Source organism: Nothobranchius furzeri, chromosome 2 (assembly GCF_043380555.1).
Source record: "Nothobranchius furzeri strain GRZ-AD chromosome 2, NfurGRZ-RIMD1, whole genome shotgun sequence".
NCBI lineage: Eukaryota > Metazoa > Chordata > Actinopteri > Cyprinodontiformes > Nothobranchiidae > Nothobranchius > Nothobranchius furzeri.
This window is the reverse complement of record NC_091742.1, coordinates 1,206,821-1,227,081: the sequence shown is the minus strand read 5'-3', so window position 1 is coordinate 1,227,081 and position 20,261 is coordinate 1,206,821. Positions and strand designations below refer to the sequence as shown.

Below are 20,261 nucleotides of genomic sequence, written 5' to 3'. Positions count from 1 at the left end.
ACAATTTTAGGTGGGGAATAATGAATTAATGACAAATGTGGCTTTATTAAACTTTATTTGTAGAGACAATATGAGAATGACATTCAGTAAAAGCAAGTTTGGATTACAGATGATAACATCCCAAAAGAAACAGCTGAACCAGCTAAAACAGAACATTATGGGGTTTTTCGTGTCACGAAAAGCTGTCTGCTATTATTTGGTTATCTGAAGGATCTGAAAAGACAACATTTTTATCATCCAACTTAGTTTTTTCTTCTATTTACTACACAACTGTGTCATAAACTTCCAAAAATCAAGCTTCTTTTTAATTTAATACTGATATAAGGTCAAAACATTCTGTATTAAATAAAATATATATATGTTCCTACTTAAAATGAGCAGCAACAATGGTTCAAGAAATAAAATGTTAAATTTACTTAACCAAGTTATGCCAGTTGGTTCCACTTAATATAGTTAGTAATATGCATAGCCATGTTAAAACTAGGGGTGGGACTGATTAAAAATTAATCTAATTAATTAGAGGTTTTGTAATTAATTAATCTTGATTAATCAAATTTTTATTATTCAAAACTATTTGCGCTCAAGCAAATTTTTTTTTTTCAAATTAAAAATTACATCAGTGAGGCACAAATGGCCCACCCACAGTTAAATGAGTGTATTTCTGTAATTACAAGATCTATTTGTTTACGTTGGTCTTATTATAAAGGTAACCATTGTGGGATTTGTTGGGAAGTGTAAATATTAGTGTATGTGTTATTGATGAAGTGTAAACAAACATGGAACATTGTAAATGTTGGGAACTGAACTGAACACTAGGTGGCAGCAGAGCACTGCTAATATATATAGAGGTGTAGTGTAGAGTTCAAGGAGAAGTTCTGCTGAGAGTTACAGGATGAATGCTGCCACTATGCTTGTCAGAGGTGCAGCTTGACGGCATTTATTAAAGAGACAATCAATAGTTTTTAACTTTAGTCACTGAAAATATTCATCAAAACGTTGTTGGAAATAAATAAAGCGATGGCCAGTTGTTAAAAAACATTGGCGGCTTCTTACCATTTAACCAAACAAATCAAGTCTAAAGTAAATATGGTGCGGGTCTAGCATCTTTGGGGGGCGCCATGCTTCCTTCTGACCAGCTTGGGGTCCTGCGCCTGTTGATGACATCACAACAGATCATTGGCTGAAAATACAACTTTTGGAAGTAACGTTACCTCGTTCAAAAACATTTTGGTAGTAAGACACAGGAATTTAATAACAAAATTGCAAAACTTTTTCCTAAACATACATAAAAGAACGGATTTGAAAAAGAGATGCAATATAATTTGGCTGAATGGTATTGTCATAGTATGATGATGTCATCGGCAGGCGCAAGCCCCAAGCAGTTCCGGAAAGTACAGCACCTGAAAACAACAATTGGATTGCATTCTCTTATAGAATTACCTGAAGAACCATCAAAGTCTGAGGAGTCACACCAAGGTTGCATTCTTTCTGCTCCACAGGTAATATTTATTGTAATGTTTTTTAAACTAGCAACAGTCAGGAAGATGTGGTGTAAAACTCCCCTAAAATGCGTCTATGTACTGCCCTCTAGTGGCTGGAAACTACACACTGCAACTTTAAACTGTATGAATTGTGATGCAAAACTTTCCGGCTCCCAATTGGGGGACGCTCGGGCTCGAAGAGGAACATTTTTAACACTTTATTTTTCTAATTAATTTATCGTAATCAACATGTTAAATTCCCACCCCTAGTTAAAATTAAATGTATGGTACTCTTTACACCTAAGCAACGAGGTAACTTGGTTAAGTAAATTCAACATTTTATTTTTTACAGTGTAGTTTCTGTGCATGTAAGTGTTTATTATAACAGCCGTGAGTTAAATCTGTTCTACATACGGAGTTTATCACAGCCGTAATCACGCTAATTGTGCAACGCGGAAGTATCGCTACATTTCTACATCAAGTACATAGTACATTCAAGTATTTCAGATTTTGTATCGTCATACGAGTGCATGAGCAGCTGTGTGGTTTAAGCTTAACAAAGTGCAGGTAAATAGTTTGGTTCTTGTTTATTATAAACTAATTGTTACTGTGCTTAGAGTTCAGATTTACCTCGACCTGCAGCATCAACTCGGCAGAGCCACATTTGAGTTTTGTAACAAAGTCCTTAGATGTTTCCAAAGTCAACTCTCGTTCAAACTCTTCGACTCGCGGCTTAGAGCGTCCTCTTGGCTGTTTATCTCGGTCTCAGAATCTTCCACGTCGGCGTAAGCGCCGTCCTCTGATTCAACACTCTCTTTTTCCAACGGCTCTAGAGGCATTAGCGTTGTTTGTTTGGCTGCTTTCTGAAACGCATCACAACTGCCTGCTGTGTTTATAGTGAAAGGCTGACAACAGTCATCAGATTCATCCTCAGGTTCATCCGAGTCTTCCTCGGCTTCATCTTCTCCATCAGCCGACTCTCCCTGGTTTCCATTCCAGTCTTCGTCGGGCTTCTTTGTTTCCTCGTCTTCTTTTTCAGAGTCTTTAGCTTTTTCTTGGTCAGTCTCACAGCTTCTGCTGTTTTCCTGATGAACATCAGTCGAGTCTTCTTCTCCTATGTGTTTGACTGTATCAGAAACAGACTCGGGTTTACTCACGGTATCTGCATCCTGATCTCCCCTAAGCTGATGCTCCTCATCTTGTACAGCTTCATCTTCTGCACCGTCCGTGAACTCCTCCCCACCTGTTCCAACCTGCTCTGGGATTTTTTCTCCAACATCACTTATTGGAATCTCACTGCCTTCCACATCCAGTTCACTAGACTCTTCCTCGGCAATTTCCCGGGCTTCCGTCTCATTTTGACTTGTCACAATGTCTGCATCACATTTGGATTCAGACTCCCTTCCACCTTCGTCTTCATCTGATTCATCTCCAGGAGTTTTGCTCTCTACTGATCCATCATTGTTCGATGTGTCGCTTTCCTCATCGTTTTGTTCTGAACATTCTTTCTCATCAAGCTCCTCAGCTGATCTAACTCCATCTTCTGCTTCACTTCCAGTCTCTTGGTCTTCCGTAGCTTCCTGGCCTGTCTCATCTACCGTCTCACATTCAGATTGGTCTCCAGAATCTTCATTTTTCACATTTGATGTATCTTCTTGTCCCGTGCTTTGCCGTGCTCTTAACTTTTCCACAGATTGCTCCCCATCCGATGAAGAGTTTTCACTCACGTCTTCTGACGTCTTGTCCCTCATGGCTTTGGCGTTTTCTTCGCTCACAGATTCGGTTTCTTTTTCTTCTCCAGATGTTGTTTCATCCTGCTCCTCCTCACTTTCATTCGAGACTTTCTCGGTCTCCTGTTTCGAGTCTGCAGTTGAAGTTTCTTCACCTGAGAGAGCATCCGTACCTCCTCCAGAACCTCCCTCTCTGTCATCAGTAGTCTCCTTAGCTTCAGTGGTTTTGACACAACGTTCTTCGGCGGTCTCGTCTCCTGAGTCAGACTCACGTTCAGTTGTATCTCCATCAGTCTCTTCTTCTTTTTCATTTATAACTGCCAGATTAGGCTTATGTTTTTCAGAAATAGGTTCATCTTCAAGGTCATCTTCCTCTTCTTCATCATCTCCAGCTTCGTCTTCTTCAGACTCTTCACTTTTGGTTGTCAAACTGTTTTCTTCTGCATGCTCCTCCTCAGCTCTGGTTTCTCCTTCTTTGGTGTCTTTGTCATCATGCTGAGTTGACAGTTCACTACTCAGAACATCATTCTCTGCAGCAGTTTCATCCTCCTCGCCTCCGGAATCCTCTTCAGAGACACTCCTGAGTTCATTTCCATCATCCACCATCATTTTTTCAGTGTCTTCTTTCTGAATTTGATCCAGAGCTTCATCCTGAGGTTCATCCCCTTCGGTCACAGCATTTCTAGCTGTTGAATCTTCTTCTGGTTGTTTTGATGATTCATCAGCCATGACTGAATCATTCTTTTCATCTGAAGACTCATCTGCACTGATGGCAGGGAGCTTCTCTTCATCTGTGGCATCATTTTCAGAATAACGTTCACTTGTAGCTCCTACAGAGGTCTCTGATGCATCGGTTGTCTCATCTTCTAAAGAGCTTGCAGGATTTTCAGCAGCATCCGTTTCACTTTGAACTCCAGTTTCCTCTCCTGGATTAACATTTTCTCCTTCTTCAACATCCTCATCATCAGGTTCATGATCAGTGCTGGTAGCCACATCAGGACCTTCAGTGTTGGTGGCATCATCCTCTGATTTATCTTCCCCTGAGACTTTACTTGTTTTCACTGCACCTTGTTCTCTTGATGAGTCAATTGCTGAATCATTGTCTTCATCTGAGGATTCATCTCCACTAATAGGAGAGACCTTCTCTGTGGCTGCTAAAGTGCTTTCTTCCATGTTTCCACCTTCTGCTGCGACGGTGTTGCTGTGATTTGTACTCAGATCTTCAATCTCCATCCCAGCAACAGGCTCATCTTCATTCTCTTCTCCAGGTAGTTCCGTTGAAAGTTCGTGACTGGTGTCACCCTTCTCATTCGTAGTCTCTCCTTGATTGGAGGTGGTCTCTAAATCTTCTGCAGCGTCATCTTCACTGACTTTATCGTTCTCCTCCACAGCATCAGCATCAGATTCCCGGCCACTTAGAGATGTTTGATCAGCCTCGTCTTCTTCTGATGCATCACTTGTTACGAGTGAGGACGTTTCTGCTGCTGCTTCTTCACTTTCTGCTGTTTCATCGGCTTTGTTGTCGTCAGTGTCTGCTGCTACATCCCTTTCCAACACGGCATCTTCAGCTTTCTCTTCGTCGGACTCGTCTTCATTCAGATCTGCAGATTTGGTTTCTGCTTCTTCTCGTGCCTTGTTTTCCGTTTCATTAACAATGGCGGTGCCATTGGTTTCTGATTGCATCACTGATCTTTTCATCTTTGAAATCATCCATACTGACGACAGCTCCTTCTTTTTTACTGTGGACCAGTGGGTCTTCTCTTCTTTACTAACAGCTTCCTCTTTTGATTCTTCATTGCTCAGAGCCATACTGGGTTCTTTAAGCAATTCATCACCTGATGTTTTTCTTGTCGTTCCAACTTGTCCCGATTTGTCGGGCTCGTTTTCATTCTCAAACTCTTTTTCTGTCGTACCTTCGGACTGGTCTTCCAGTTCCTGATCTTCATTGGTTTCTGTTTTGAATTGTCCACCTGATGTGACTGAACTGTCAGTGTCTTCTTCTGAAATCTTTTCATCAGCTTCTCCACTTTCTTTTGTCTGCTCCGTGGGTTCCTGTTCATCCAGCTCAACCACATCGTGGTCAGCATAATCTGCTGCCGTCGCCAAGGATTCTTCAGTGCTTCTGTCTGTTTTGTCATCTTCTACTTCTTCCACCACAAGAAGTGCTTCCGTATCTTTGTTTTCACTTTGACATGGTTTGGCATCAGCTGAAACTTTGCTCTTCATGAGAAGAATCCTTTTCAGGTCATAATCCATGACAGCAGGTGTGATGCTTTCCATTTGTGCTGAGGGACCGGGCATGGAGGACGTTTTCTTCTTTAAGCATGTTTCACAGGGACAGTGTTCATCGATGTTTTCACTGCGCTGGTCGCTGTAAGACGTATCTGTTGCTGAATCATCACTTTTTTCTACTTGTGAGCCCGCTGATGGTTGGACCCTGATCTTTAGCCTCCGTCTTCTCTCTTCCGTTTGCATCATTGACGATCGGGTCCTTGTTTCTTTGGGGGGTCTTGGTAATCCCACTTGGTTTTGAATTTTCCTGACTTCTCTGTCGATGCTTGTTTGGAGTTTCTGGTGAAACTCGGTTTTCAGCTCATTTATCATCATGTCCAGCTGATCACTATCTTCCAAATTCCACCGAACTTTAAACTCCTCCATTGCGCTGCTGTAGTGAGCCATGAACTGCTTTTCTATTTTTGTTAGTAAGGTCAGCACCCAAACGGGATCAGGATCATGACACTGCTTTTTGGCTAGCTGCGTTTCTTGGCTAAAGGTGGGATATTGACCTCTGGTGTCCTCTTGACTTTCCGTTTCAGCATCTTCTGTACATTTTTTGCCGGTACTGCTGGAGTCTCCTGAACTCTTGATTGTGGATGAGGGCGTTTCAGGTGGTTCTTTGGGGCTATCATTGCTTCTAAATGTTTCATCTGTTTTTGGATCATCATCCTCTTGCTTTTCTTCTCCCTCCAGTCGCCATGGGACCTCTGTGTCCTTTTCGGCTTGCTTAGCGGTTGCATCGTCATTACCTTTTACGCCATCACTGCTCTTCCCAGATCCCGTGGAGCCACTGTTGACGTCCACGCCAGACGATGATGTGTGATTGTACTCTTCATCAACAGAATGGTGATCAGTCGTAGTTAGCACTTGTTCATTCGCTGGAGGATCAGAAAGCCAAAGAGACTGAAGGATCCTCATTAGGTCTTGGTATCTTTTATCCTTCTCATTTACATTTTTAGGTTCATGGTCGATTAACTGCAACTTCACAAGGCAGTCCAGAAGACATTTAGCTGAGGAGCTCAGCTTTCGTCCATATACCTGAGAGACTTCTGGTAAACTGCTGCATCTGTCAAGTTTAGGATTTAAAAGTACTTTCATAACTTGTATGGAAGAGTTGATCATCTTAGAGTCATCTTCTCGTTGAGAAGAAGAGTTGTCTTCATTTGTTTCCTCAGTTGTTGCTTGACAACCGTTGCTATGGACATCATTCCCATTTTCCTCATCTTTTCTTTCTGAATCTTCACCTTCCTGGCCAACCTTGTTGTTACCCTCAGCTCTGTTGCCTTCTTCTGCTTCAGAACTACTTTTTAAGTCATCACAGGTTTCATGAAGTTCATCAATTTCATAGATATCTTGCTCCTCTGGTAATGTTTTCAGCCATTCGTTCACCACCTCAGTAGGGGATGCGTTGGGTAGGGTGGATGGGACCAGATCAAAGTCATCTGCTTCCTTGTTCTTTTCCTCAGACTTGCTGCTTTTGTGGCTTTTATCCGTGACCCTCCCACAACTGTCTGCGGTTTCATTTACTTTCATTTTTGACGTATTCAGTTTATTCTCCTCAGGCGCAGAACTCTCACAGATTTCTTTGATAATGTCTGAACTGGACAGAGTTTGTGACAAGTCACTCTCACTTGACTCTGCACGAGAGACGACTGGTTGTGTTGCACTTTGAGAAGTTGTGAAATTTGCAACGGTAACCTCGGCATCTGTTTCCTCTGTCCCTCGACTTTCTGTCTTACAGCTTCCTTTATCAGTTGAATCTTGTTTGTCCCACAAACGGGCCGTACTCTTACCAGAAGTACCCACAACCTCACTGGCATTTTTAGAAGAGACTTCGGTGCCTCTGGATTTCTTGGATTTAACAGACAGATGTGAGTGCACACTTAAAGAACTTTGAGACTTTGCATCACCTTTTTTCATTTGCATCTCAGATGTTTTTGACCTTTTTGAATGTCCTGAAACTTTGGACTTGGACGACATGGTTGCAGGTGACCTGTCACCACTTTCCTCTACGGTCACAGCGGGCACCTCTGATCTGCTGACTGCGTCAGACAGATCCGACTGGATTGAAACAGGGTTAAGCGTTGTTTCTTCTTTTTTGGACTTCACAGACACGTCTGATTTAATCGACATAATTTTTTGTCTTCTCTCAGATGCTTCTTCAGTTTTTCCATCATTTGATGATTTGGTCGACACGGCACAAAGTGAACTGGTATCTTCTTCGTTTTTGAGTTTCTCTCTAAGTGCACATCCAGACCTGTTGGTGCTAGAGGGAGTGTTTGACCTAACTGACAACACACTCTCAGTCCTTTGTGTTTGATCTTCCTCTCTGACTGTCTGTTCAGAAACTTTTGAATTTCCTGATCTGCTAGAACGGTTTGAAGCTTTTGACTTTCTAGAAATGGATGTAACATTTGTCTTCACCGACCTCACAGACACTGGGCTTAAAGTTCCTATCCCAGCATCACCGTCTGAGTTTTCACCCGTCACATTGGCTTTTATTTCACGAGAAACCTCCAAGTTTCCGGATCTTTTTGAGCCTCCTGTGGCATTTGAATGCTCAGGTTTTGTAGATTTGCTGGAGGAACGACTTGATGTGCGGTTCACATTCTTACGTTGATCTTCGCGTGAAGCATTAAATGCATCTGAACACTCCTCAGTGTGTTCTTCAGCGAAACCCTGAGTAATGTTTTCAGATTTTCTGGAACTGTTGGACGTTGCTGACTTTGACCTTGAGACTTGCTCTGCTGACTTGTTTGCAGAGCAATCTGACAAACAAACGTAGCTTTCTTCTTTTGCACTTTCTTCACATGAAATAGTACGTGTTGATGCCTGTGACTGTGCTGAGACATTTGACTTTGCAGACACAGTACTCGCTGCTCTTGCTTCTTCAGTAGGAACATCACTGACCTTTGACACTTCTGATTTCACAGATTTAGCTGAGCGAGACGATTTGCCTGACACTGATCTTGTCGATTTAGCAGAAAAAGTGCTAGGGGCTCTCTCTGTGCTTTGTTCATCCACGTCTTTGATTACAGTACCAGAAACTTGAGACTTGCAGGATCTTTCAGACACGTTAGACAAACTTGTTTTGACTGATGCACAACTTGCAGCTCTTCCTTCGGTTTGTTCTTGGTTGGAATTTTCTCTGGAACGGTCTGAGATTTGGGCAGCATCAGAGCATTTGGACTTTTTTGATCTGGCTGAAATGCTGGACTTGATCGTCTGAGAGCTTGCAGATCTTTCCTGAAGATCAGAATCATACGCGCTTTCTTCTGTTTGAGCTACCGAAACTTTTGATCCATTCGATTTAGCAGAAAGCGCACTCTCCGGTCTGTCCTGAGGACCTCTGTCATCAGTTCTCCCTTCCAGAGGGTTAGTATCTGAATGAGCTCCAGCTGATGCGTGTGACTTGGGTCTGTCAATGTTTTCATCAACTGGAGCCTCGACTGAACACTTGGACCTAGTTGATCTCATGGAATGGATAGACATGGAGCTCATCGATTGGGTTTCAATGTCTCCTTCGTCTTGGGGTTCTTCATTAACATTTTCACCTGTGGGCTTGCAAGAAGCAACAGAAACTTCTGAATTCTGAGAAAACGTAGAAACACTCGACTTTGCAGATCTTGCAGATTTGGCAGACATAATGCTTGGACTTCGGTCTTCTCGTTCCTCGCCTCCACAGATGCTTTCCATTGCCGGGCCGTCATGCTCTTTTAACCCCATAGACGTTGTAGATTGGACCATTTTAGCTGAAAGTGCACTTTGGATTGTTTCATCTGTACCATCTCCTTCATCAGTAGCTTTAGACTGAAGCTCAGAAACATCTGATTTGACTGATTTAACTGACAAAGCACCAGATGTTCTCTTTGCAGAGGTTTCCGACACGCTTGACTCGACCGATCTGGTTGACATGCTGCTCGGTCCTCTCCCTGCATTTGTCTCTTTGTCTTCATGAGAGACGTTTGAGCGTTCTTTTACAAAAACATTGGTGGAACATCTAGATTTAGTGGATTTTGCAGACACGTTTGACTCAACTGATTGAGGAGACATGGACTTTTCTCCCCTGTCCTCTGGTGCTCTTTCCACATGTCCCTCATCATCAAAACCATTTTCCTGTGCTGGATCAACCATTCCTCTCGATTCAGTAGAAATGGTGGATTTTGCAGTTTTGTTTGAAAGTGCGCTCTGTGGTCGCTCATGCCTTTCCTCTACATTACTGCTCGACTGAACTTCAGAAATATTAGATATGACTGATTTAGTTGACAAAGCACTCGGCATTCTCTCTACAGATCTTATAGACATTTCTGAAATGGACGACTTAACGGAGATGCTGCTGGGTGGTCTTTCCTCCACATGCTCTCTCTCATCCTCTGTGACTTCTTCCACTGAATCATCATCTGAACAATTTGTTTGATTTGTTCTAGTAGAAATATTTGAATCAAGTGACTGAGATGAAATTGGTCTCAGATTTCTGTCTCCATTGTCTCCTTCCTCCTCCGAACAAACTCCAACACCCGCTGGTTTTTTAGATGCTGCTGATACATTTGATTTAGTTGATTTTCCTGACTTGGCTGACATTTTACTTGAAGCTCTCGCCTCACGATTAGACATGCTTTCATCTCCTGGATGTTTGATTGACTTTGCAGATTTGGCAGTTGCAACAGACTGAATGTTTTTGGCCGACTGTGCACTTTGGGATCTCTCTCGAGATTCACCTGCACTGTCCTCTTCATCAGGAAATCCAGCTGCAGCTCCAGAAACATTTGATTTGACGGATTTGATCGAAATGAACGACTTTTCGGTTTTGGTTGAAGAAACGCTCTGTGGTCTTTCTGCAGAATTTGTGGATCTCTCAGAAACACGTGACTGGACTGTTTTAGCAGACATGCTGCTTGGTAACCTTCCCTCCAGGTTCTCCGTCTGACTTCTTTCATCGGGGCTCTTCGAGCTTTTCTCTTGAAAAGTAACATCAGAACATTTTGACTTAGAAGATTTCGCAGAATAAGCGGACATGTCGGTTTTTGCAGACAGTGCACTCGAAGCTCTCTCTTCCTCGTCTGGACGTTTGTTTGAAGAAACCTTTGACTTGTTGGATTTAGTGGAATTATGTGATTTTGCTGACTTACTCTCTGAATGTGACTTGACTGATGCGCTGCTTGTTGCTCTCTTTTCAGATTTTAACTCCTGATTTTCTCCAACATCTGGCTCTTGAGCAGAGCATTCTGTTCTGTTTGATTTGTCTGACAGTGAGCTCGCTGATCTCCTCCCGGTTTCTGATTTGGGAGCTGAACAGGTCTCTGTACAGTTTTCTCTCTCTGACTTGTCACAGCAGTTCGACTGACTCGATCTTACCGAACTCACGGACCTGATAGATTTATCTGACATGCAACTGGCTCTACCGGCAGTTTCCTGTTGCTCATCACCGTCTTCACAAGCTTTGGACTTAGTAGACACTGCTGAGGTGTTTGATTTGACTGATATGACACTTTCTGCTCTTTGGTCTGATTTGATGGACACGCCACTAGATGATCTGACTTCAGAGGTCTCTGGTATCTCGCCTGTTTCTTCCTCACTTTGCTCTCCATCGTTTCCATCCTCCGTATTGTCTTGACTTCCTTTATTTGACACATCTGTTGTTTTAAATTCGCTGGATTCTGGGGAGACATTTGCCTGGACAGATCTTGTGGATTTGACTGACATGGTGCTTTGTGGTCTTATATTCTTTGAGGTGTCACTTTCAGCAGCTGTTACTTCAGAAGATCGCGACCTCCCAGAAACATCGGACTTTTCTGATTTGGTGCTTTTTGCTCTTGGCTCTGCTTCATCAGCTGAGAGCTGAGTGGTTTCCTCTTCATTTGCCTCAAGATGTTTTAACTCAGCCGACACATTTGATGCAACCGACATCACGCTTGGCGTCCTCTGCTCTAACTCCTCCTCAGCTTGTTCTTCACCTGTGGTACGCAATCCTCTTGACTCTTTTGATTTGATAGAGGCTTTGGATGAAACTCTTTCTGGCTTGCAATGGTCAGGCAATGAATCAGACTTTACAGATTTCACAGATGTGCTGCTGGATGGTCTCTTTCCTGCCTCTTCATCTTCAGATTCAACTCCTAAAGCATCCGAGTTGCATCTCGCTGAGGCATTTGGATGATCTGACATGGCACTTTTGGATCCTCTTCTCTCTTCTTTGTGGTCTGTGTTCTGCATTTCCTCAAATGCATTTGATCCCACAGCGATGGCACTAGTTTGCTCTTGTAGCTCCTCTTGCTCTTTAGTTTGAGTCATGATGTTTACTTTTGTTTCATCCTGACAACCTGCAGAAACTCCACAGTGACAGGTGAGTGAGGGCTTTGACAATTTTGGCTTCCTTGTGTGTCCAGAAGCAGTGGATCTTTTATCCGTGGAGCTTGAAATATCCAACATTTCACTTCCTGGTGCAACTTTTGTTTTTGTGTCACTATCTTGAGAAGATGCTCTAGAAGCTGTTAGCGAACCATCCTTTTTTACTTCATCTTCTACAGATTCTTCTTGTTCCTGATCAGATTTAACTTTCAGAACGTCATCTTGACAGCCGGACATACCAGCAGCCTCATCGTTGTTCAGTTTAGGTGATGGCATGTTGGAATTTGGTGAGCAACTCTCACTCCTCATAGTGCAAAACTCCACAGTTTCAGCTGCCTTGATGCTCTGTGTTACACAAGTTTCTCTCTCCACTATTTCCTCTGTGAGATCTTCACTCGATCTAGACACTGTCTGCCTTTCTACAACAGTTTTTCTAGAAACCACAGTGAGAGAAGATGCACTTGAGCTGGAGCTTTGAATGCAGCGACTTGTACCGCGTGTTCCTGGTTTCCAGAGGTCATAATCCTGACAGTGACTGCAGCAGTGAGCACAGTGAGGCTCCTCTATGTGTCCTTGGTGGTGCTGAGGAAAACAAGCATCCTCAGCAGAAATGTTCTCTGATTCTGAACAGCTTACATCACAAACCTGTGCAAAATCACTATTATTATGTCCTTGGGTGTAATCACAAGTCCCACTCTTTGTCTTTCTTACTTTTGTGGACCAATGCAACGTTTGGTCATTTTGTAATCTGAAGCGAACTTTCATCTCCATGGTCAAGCTGCCATCTTTGTTGACACGAACCAGTTTTTCTATGTCATCCTCTTTTACGCTTTTGTCAGTGGGTGGGCAGGAAGCACCGAGGTCTGGTGAGTTAGTTCCATCCGGTCCAGACGTGTCAGATGGTGCTGCTTTCTGGGTAGACCTGCTGTAAGATTCCACATTTGAAGAGATGATGCTTGTTTTATCTTCTTGGATTCATCAACCAGCCATAAAAAGGAGACAGAAAAACACAATCAAGGATGTAAGTTTAATCAATTAATGAATGCAGGTAGACAGAACGATGAACAGTTTTTTACTTGCTATTTTATAAAAACGATCAATCACACACGTGAAAATAGTCTTCAACCTTATTTTCTGCATTAGCTGCTGATAGAAAATCGATGAGGAAACGCTTGGATTAGAAAAGCCACACAGATCTATGTCACACCGAAAATTAGCATTCATGGATTCACCCATATTGGCTCACGACGAGGAAGGCTGTTGTTTATTTAGTGTCCAGGAAACTGCAGAGAACGTCTCGGCTAGAAGAAGTTAAACATTAGCATTAGCAACAACACCACACGGCAGATCTCCTTCAGGCTTCTGTTATTTGTGGAGATAAGACATCAACGTTGAAGAGCAAATGGAAGCAGCAGAAGAGTCGCATTGTTGTTAGCCAATCAGAGACGAGATATTCAGTTACTCCAAAACCTGTCGTCTGAAGCTCAACTATGCTCTTCCTGAAACAGAAGATCAACTAACATGGCATTCATACCAGAGCCCACAGTAAATGTGTTGATAAAAAATGAGTGAACTTGGTCTTTAAGATTTAACTTCTAATAAATACAAAAATGACGAAGAAAAACCGAGCTTTTGATGTCCTGATGTCATGAAATATTGGATCAGGATATTATGTCAGAAGTGACCAAACTGTTTCCCTTACTTTCATGTCCATTAGTACATCTGGTGGAGTGTGGCTTCGGACTCATCCCTGGAAGTTTGTCATCTGATCTTTTCTCAAAGTTCTCAATGATGGAAGGGTGAGTGGGCTCCCGTCCGACACAAACAAGAACACCCAGACACTGCAAAAGACTCGGAACACTGTCAATCTGAAAGAAGAAGAAAGACACCATTAATCTGTGAATTCATTCATTTCCGTCTACACTTAAGTCTTTACAAAATGTTACAAACGGATAAGGTGAAGAGAAACAAAACATGTTTGTCCATTCTTACAAAGAAACAAAATATAAACAAGCAAACACAAAGATTTAAAGTTTCTTCAGGGAATTTTAACCGTCAACCTAACGGTATGAAACACCTACTGTTCACTGAAGGCCTGCACATCACCCGCCATCTTTTAAGGTAGTGCTTTTAACCAGAGGTGTGGATTTGAGACACGTGACTTGGACTTGAGTCAGACTCGAGTCATTATTTTAATGACTTCTGACTTGACGATGAAATCTATAAAGACTTATGAATTGACTCGGACTTGAATGCCAATGACTTGCGACTTGAATCGACTTGCATCTGTTGACCTGATGATGACTTGAGCATATTTGATATTTTAGCACAAAAGTGGCACGACATGGACAAAAATCATAAGTCATTTTTCGTTCTGGGTGTGATCTTGTTCTGCTAACTGCAGCAGCTCTTTGTTTATAATCAGTTTCAGTTGCACTTTCTGCTTGTTTCAGCAAATAAATGAAGCTTTAAGAAGCTTTATTTCTGTAATTTATTTATTATCATTGTCATTAAATTGAAGTTGGACAGATGACTTGGTTATGACTTGAAAATTCAAAGTTAAGGACTTGGACTTGACTTGGGACTTTCACATCATTAAATTTGGACTCGACTTGGATTTGACTCGAGACTTGACTAGAAAGACTTGTGACTTACTTGTGACTTGCAAAGCAGTGACTTGGTCACACCTCTGCTTGTTGAAATCTTGAAATGCTATATTGCAAGATTTTGTGATCGGTTAACAATCAGAGAAGGTTCTAAGCTACTAACGTAAAAATGAATCTCAATATTTGTAAAACGGACTAAGTTGTAGCCATTGTTGGTAACGACGATTAACAGTGGCCTCAAAAGTTATTCAGTTGTGGACTCATCTGTTTTTCCAATAAATCCTCTGTGGTCTTTAGTATGAGTTGTTTTCTATGGAAACAAACTACTGCGCTCATGTTTAAGAAGTCAAAATAAACTGGAGGAGTGGAGTACGGAGAAAAGCAGATTTATGAGTCTTGCTCATTAATATTCATGATATGTAAATTTATCATCTCAGCTCTTCCGCCGCCTTCATTCACACTTCCGTCTTGAGTAAAAATTTAAATTATGTTGTTTTATCTCCATAAATAACACAAGATGGGTTCTGCCATGTTTGGAAGTTGCTAATGCTAATGGTTAGCTTCTCCTAGCAGAGACGAGCTCTGCTCTCTCCTGGTTGTTAAATCAATAACCTTTTAGCAGCCGCAAGCCAAGGTGGGTGAGTCCATGAATGCTGATATATCCCCGTGATGTAGACAGGACTGGCTTTTTCTGACCCGAGCATTTGCCCGTCTATTTTCTATCAGCGGCTAATGCAGGAAATAGAGTTAGACGACTACTTTGCATGTGAAACTCAGAGTGACTGTATTTTTAAAAAAAAACAAGTATTAAATGTTGAACTTCCTCTTGAAAGTTTGCAGAGTGACAATAAATGCCCTACCAGCTCATTAATTATTAAAAACAAGATCCCTCTTAGGTCAAAGGTTATTCAAGGACACGATGAAGTGTTTCTCCATTTATCTTCACTACTGTATAAACACATGAGAACAATACGAGTTTATTAAAGCAACAAATATATTTACAGTCATGATGTGAATATCTATCTTAAGAATAACCTCTTTCCACTCTTTTCCCAGTTTGCTTTTAACATTTAACACATTTTTTCTCTAATGAAAGTTAGAAAATGTCATAAAAATGCAGGCTGAAAAACACAGTGGTTTTTATATTCCCCTCATGTGCAGCCAGTTTTGATGACAGTGTAGTTTTGCATGTTAAATCCACTGTCAGAAAAAAGGCAGATGAATGGTCACACAAAGCTCCAGGTGAAGATAATTAATTGCCACAGCAGAAGACACGTTTCTGAAACACCTACGGTATCAAAGCAGGGGAGTTTTAACATTGACCTGTTTCTCTTTCCTCAAAAATAGCTCTGATTTGACCAAGATTAATGGGGTTTCGGAGAGATCTCCACAGTCTGAATGTGTACGTGAAGGAATATCCCCATTTTGTTCCCTCATACACTCTAAAAATACATAAATCCCACTTGAATCATAATAAGCTACTTAGTGCAAACTAGATGAAAATGATATTTTTCAAATGCAATTGTTCTTGAAATGTCACCAGTGCTGTTCGAGCTTCTACCTTCATTTCTCCGTTTATTATTCTAGTTATGCTAAATCTATCAACAAAACATCAATTTTTTTCTCTAATTTTGTGGAGGAAAATAGGCTTTCTTGGGTTTGATGATAAAATTAATGTCACATGATTTTTAAATCATACCTGTTCTGGATCTGCAAATAAAAAATTTTAAAGACCAAGTTCACTGAGAAACAGTTTTTCAACTGTTATTTTGGAAATATGATTGGTCACTCTCGCATACAGGCCAAATGTGCAAATGGTCTTCTACCCCTATTACCTGCATTAGCTGCCAATAGAAAATAGGCAGAGAAACGCTGGGATTAAAGAAGCCACTCAGATCTGCGTCACGCTGAATATCGGCATTCATGGACTCACCCATCTTGGCTCATGACTGGGAAGGCTGTAGTTGGTTTAACGTCCAGGAGAGAGCAGAGCACATCTTGGCTAGTAGAAGCTAACCGTTAGCATTAGCAGCTCCATAACAAAGCAGGACTCCTTCAGGCTTGAGTTATTTGTGGACGTAAAACATCAACGTTGCTTTTTTTGCCAGTGGTACAGTCATGTTGCTGTTAGCCAATCAGAGACAAGATGTTTGAATATCAGGAAATAATTACAAGTAAGACTCCTGATCCTTCCGTTTTCTCCTCCGACTAACTTCTACTTCCTGAATCAGGAGTGCCAGAGCTTTTTTTCCCACATATAACCTCACATGGTGTCTTTTAAACCAGACACTCCTGCAAATGTGTTGACAAAATTAGTGAAATTAAGTCTTTAAGAAACCATAGATTTGTTTTTAATGAGCCATTGTCCTCAAAATCCTACAAAGGGATCTTTTAGTTTAGCTTTTTAGTTAAAAAAAAAAGCTAATGTGATTTTAGAATTACAATAAACATAATAAACAACCCAACATATAAAAGACATTTTAAAATAAGGAAACAGGAAAACTTAACATTCAGCTACAGAATCTGCTTCCTCTCACCTTGCGACCCTCCTGAGTGTACAGTTTCCTAATGTGGTACTGCATGAGCTCAGAGACTTCCTCCAAAAAAAGAGCAAAGCTGCGCAGGATCCTGTGGTGGAGTACAATGACCTTCCTACATGAAGGGTCGCTGTTTTTCACCAGCACCACCCTCTTTTTACATCTGCGGTGATGAAGGTGGTGTTCGCTGCGTGAGTGGCCCTCTTCAGGCCGGCTCGGCCCCCTGGGAACATACTGGTGTGGACAGTGATGGTGGTACGGTGGGTGAGCATGATAGAAAGGCAACAAGTGGTTCTCCCTTGCTTCCATGGCATGGTGATACTCGGAACATAGACAGCATTCCTCCAAAAGGTCATGATGGGCCACCATGCCGTGGTGGGGGATTCTGGGTAGTCTAGCTGTGGGGTGCTTGAAGGGGGGACAGGACTTGTGGGAACCTTGTCCTCCTACAGCGCTGAAGCACTGGAAGTTCTGTTTGTGGCAAGACATGTTGTGACGGTGATGGATTAGAAAGTCAGGTGAACAGGAAGTGGATGGGAGGTGAGATGGGGTGAACAGAGACGCCTAACAGGATGGTGGATCATCACTCATCTTCATGACGCTCACTCATCCCACACTGAAAGAAAAATAGGTAATACATAATGAAAATTTGCAAAAAATTATTATTTTTTAACTCTAAATGTATGTTTTTAGCCAAAGAAGAAGAAATAAATTTTAAGGGGCTAAAAATACATTTTTGCGTGCATGTTTTCACCCTCGCAACAGCCAGCTGAGGCTTCTTTTTGTATTTTTGTATTCATGTTTCTTCTACTTTTCACTAAGCTTCTTTAGTACAGAAATATCATCTAAAATAAGGCATGTCTATGAAGATCCTCTCAAACAGATCACTTTTACTCCGTTGTGATGTAATCAGGATTAGTCAGTTTATGTTAATTTAACTCTAAATTAAACCTATTTAGCTCAATTTATTTCTAATAAGTTCCACATATCGCATGACCTAAAATCTAAGAAACTTTAAATTAAGCACTATTATTTTGAAAAGTGTGAACATTATTTACAGCCTCTTTAAAGGTAGAGCCATTTTATAGTTTGGTGTGACTGAATCATCCAAGAGAAGTGCTAACTATACTAATCTAAAGGTTTAGCCCGTGCCAAATTCCCCTCGACCTGCACTGATCTGCCATGTCTGAAGGTGGTATACATAGCACACGGTTATTTACAGCGTGTACTGGCTGGTGTGGAGATCAAACGGTGAATGAAGGCACGGATAATGAGGATAAGACTGAAAATACATCCCCCTCTTGACTTTAAATAACAAGTCTACATGTGAAGCAAAATTGGACATTACCTCAAGATTGTCCTCGTCCTTCACAAAAATAGCATTCGGCCATTTTGTCTGCAAGTAAAATGTAAGGATTACCAATGGATAGGCAAAACAATGCACCCTTACAAGCACAGAGGCACAGACAACTCACTCTGATTAAAGAGATGCAATCCACTCTGAAATGGGAAGATGGAAATGGTAAATTAGGCTAAACTTGACTGGCATTCATAAAGAACGGCTTTGTTGAGTGTCCTACGTATGATGTTACTAATGCTTTATGGTAGCAAACCAGCAACTATTGATTGTAGTTAAACACACTAAGCACAGATGATAAATTAGGTTAAAATCAGGGATGTCTTTATAATCGATATTAGATATATCAATATAAAACGATTAAAACCAATAACAATATATTGGTCATTAAAACAAAGAAACTATTTTTTTTTCAAGTAGCTAACATCACCTGACATCTTCTATCAGTCATACCTGAACTTTAAAGTAACAGTAGATAGTTTATGTTTTATTTTTTTTTACTTTAAGCTAGAGCTTTAACATTGATCTCAGTGATTGCTGGGTTAGAAACTTGACCGGTTTTATAATTGACACCATGCTGCAGCCCTCTGCTGACCAAAAACCGCACTTGAGAGTTTGCAGAGCGGGTAGGTGTTCTAGGGGGTGCTCTTTATCTGTTTTACGGCTGTTAGCTGTTTTGCTAGTGGGTTTTTTTATTTTTCATTTTGCTGATCGTCATTAAAAAGCAAAAGAAGTTTCCTTTTTTGTTAGCATCAAGATGGAGCCTGGAAGTAAAAGTAAGATAGTAATGTCCTCGGAGGCGAAGCAAAAAGCTAAAACCGGAGTAGACATCGGCACAGCCTACACTAACTTGAGGGAACTAAAGGATGCTACAAAATCACGAACTGATGGCGACCTGGATTTGTTGCTACTGGACTTATAAGTAATAATATTTGTGTCCAACAGTGTGAATCTTTTTACTTTGTGGTTTATTTTAGTATTAGTCGGCTCATGTTCGTATTAGCTCGTTGTTAGCACTAGTTACAGCAGGCTGCAGCAGGGTTGTTTACGACAGTTGTAATTCCACTATGAGCCAGTAGGACGGAGGAGCAGGAAACTGCTCTCTGTTACATTAAACGCTATCTGTGAAAAATATGACAAGTACTTCAATTAAAATAGGCCTGCTGTGTCAAACAAACACAAATAGCTCAAAAACTGTACCTCAAATCTGTCTTGTTTTGACATTTTGAGAGAGAGGGGTAGCTGAAGAGTTTGGTGTGTAATATGCGCAAAGTTGTGTCATTAAAAGTGTAAAACAATTCCATTCATTTTGATTTTAATGCCAGTATTGGCTGATAGTATTGGCCAAGTTAGAATGCAACAAAACATTGTTTCCAGAATTTGATTTGCATCAATATCTACTAAAAAAACCATGAAACCCATGAGTGAATTAGGTCTTACACCCTTAGTACAGGTTTATGGAATTTCTTATTTACATGTAATACATATAAATACATGTCAATTTATTTTTATATAGTACTTATCACAGATAGAATCACAAAATGCTTAAGATAGATCAACACATTAGAAAAAATAAAGTCATAATATTATAATGATGAAAGGTTACAAATTTGAGTTAAAAATAAGAAAGTAAAAGATTTGGGTAAAACCAACTTTAAATAAAAGGGTCTTCAGTTGTTGTTTTTTTTAATGTGGGAGTTTGTAATTTTTAATGTCAGCATTTTAGTCATAAACTGTTCCAATATGTTCGGTTACATTTAGACGTAGATCCTAAGCATTGATTTTTAATTACTTCATGCACAATCAGACTCTGAAAACCATATATAAACCACAAAATTAGAACTATTGACATTTTTAAAGATGAAGACATAAATATGCTAAGTTTGTCATTGCAAATGAGGTGTTTTGATCAAATAATAAAGTAGTGA

The 20,261-nt window shown here is 40.9% G+C and overlaps 1 protein-coding gene across 2 annotated transcripts; it reads right to left on the bottom strand.

The window, feature by feature from the left end:
• Window positions 1-42: 42 nt before the first annotated feature.
• On the bottom strand, window positions 43-18,656 carry rp1l1b (rp1 like 1b). 2 transcript variants are annotated; one of them, XM_070548766.1, is made up of 4 exons: window positions 18,325-18,656; window positions 16,977-17,592; window positions 13,536-13,701; window positions 43-12,801 (listed from the first exon to the last, which is right to left on the bottom strand). In XM_070548766.1, the coding sequence occupies exons 2-4, from the start codon at window positions 17,463-17,465 to the stop codon at window positions 2,183-2,185; spliced, it is 11,274 nt and encodes a 3,757-aa protein (XP_070404867.1). In that variant the 5' UTR covers window positions 17,466-17,592; window positions 18,325-18,656; the 3' UTR covers window positions 43-2,182. The 2 variants fall into 2 exon arrangements, with proteins under 2 accessions (XP_070404867.1, XP_054603848.2); XM_054747873.2 differs by having other exon boundaries at window positions 16,977-18,656.
• Window positions 18,657-20,261: the final 1,605 nt, after the last annotated feature.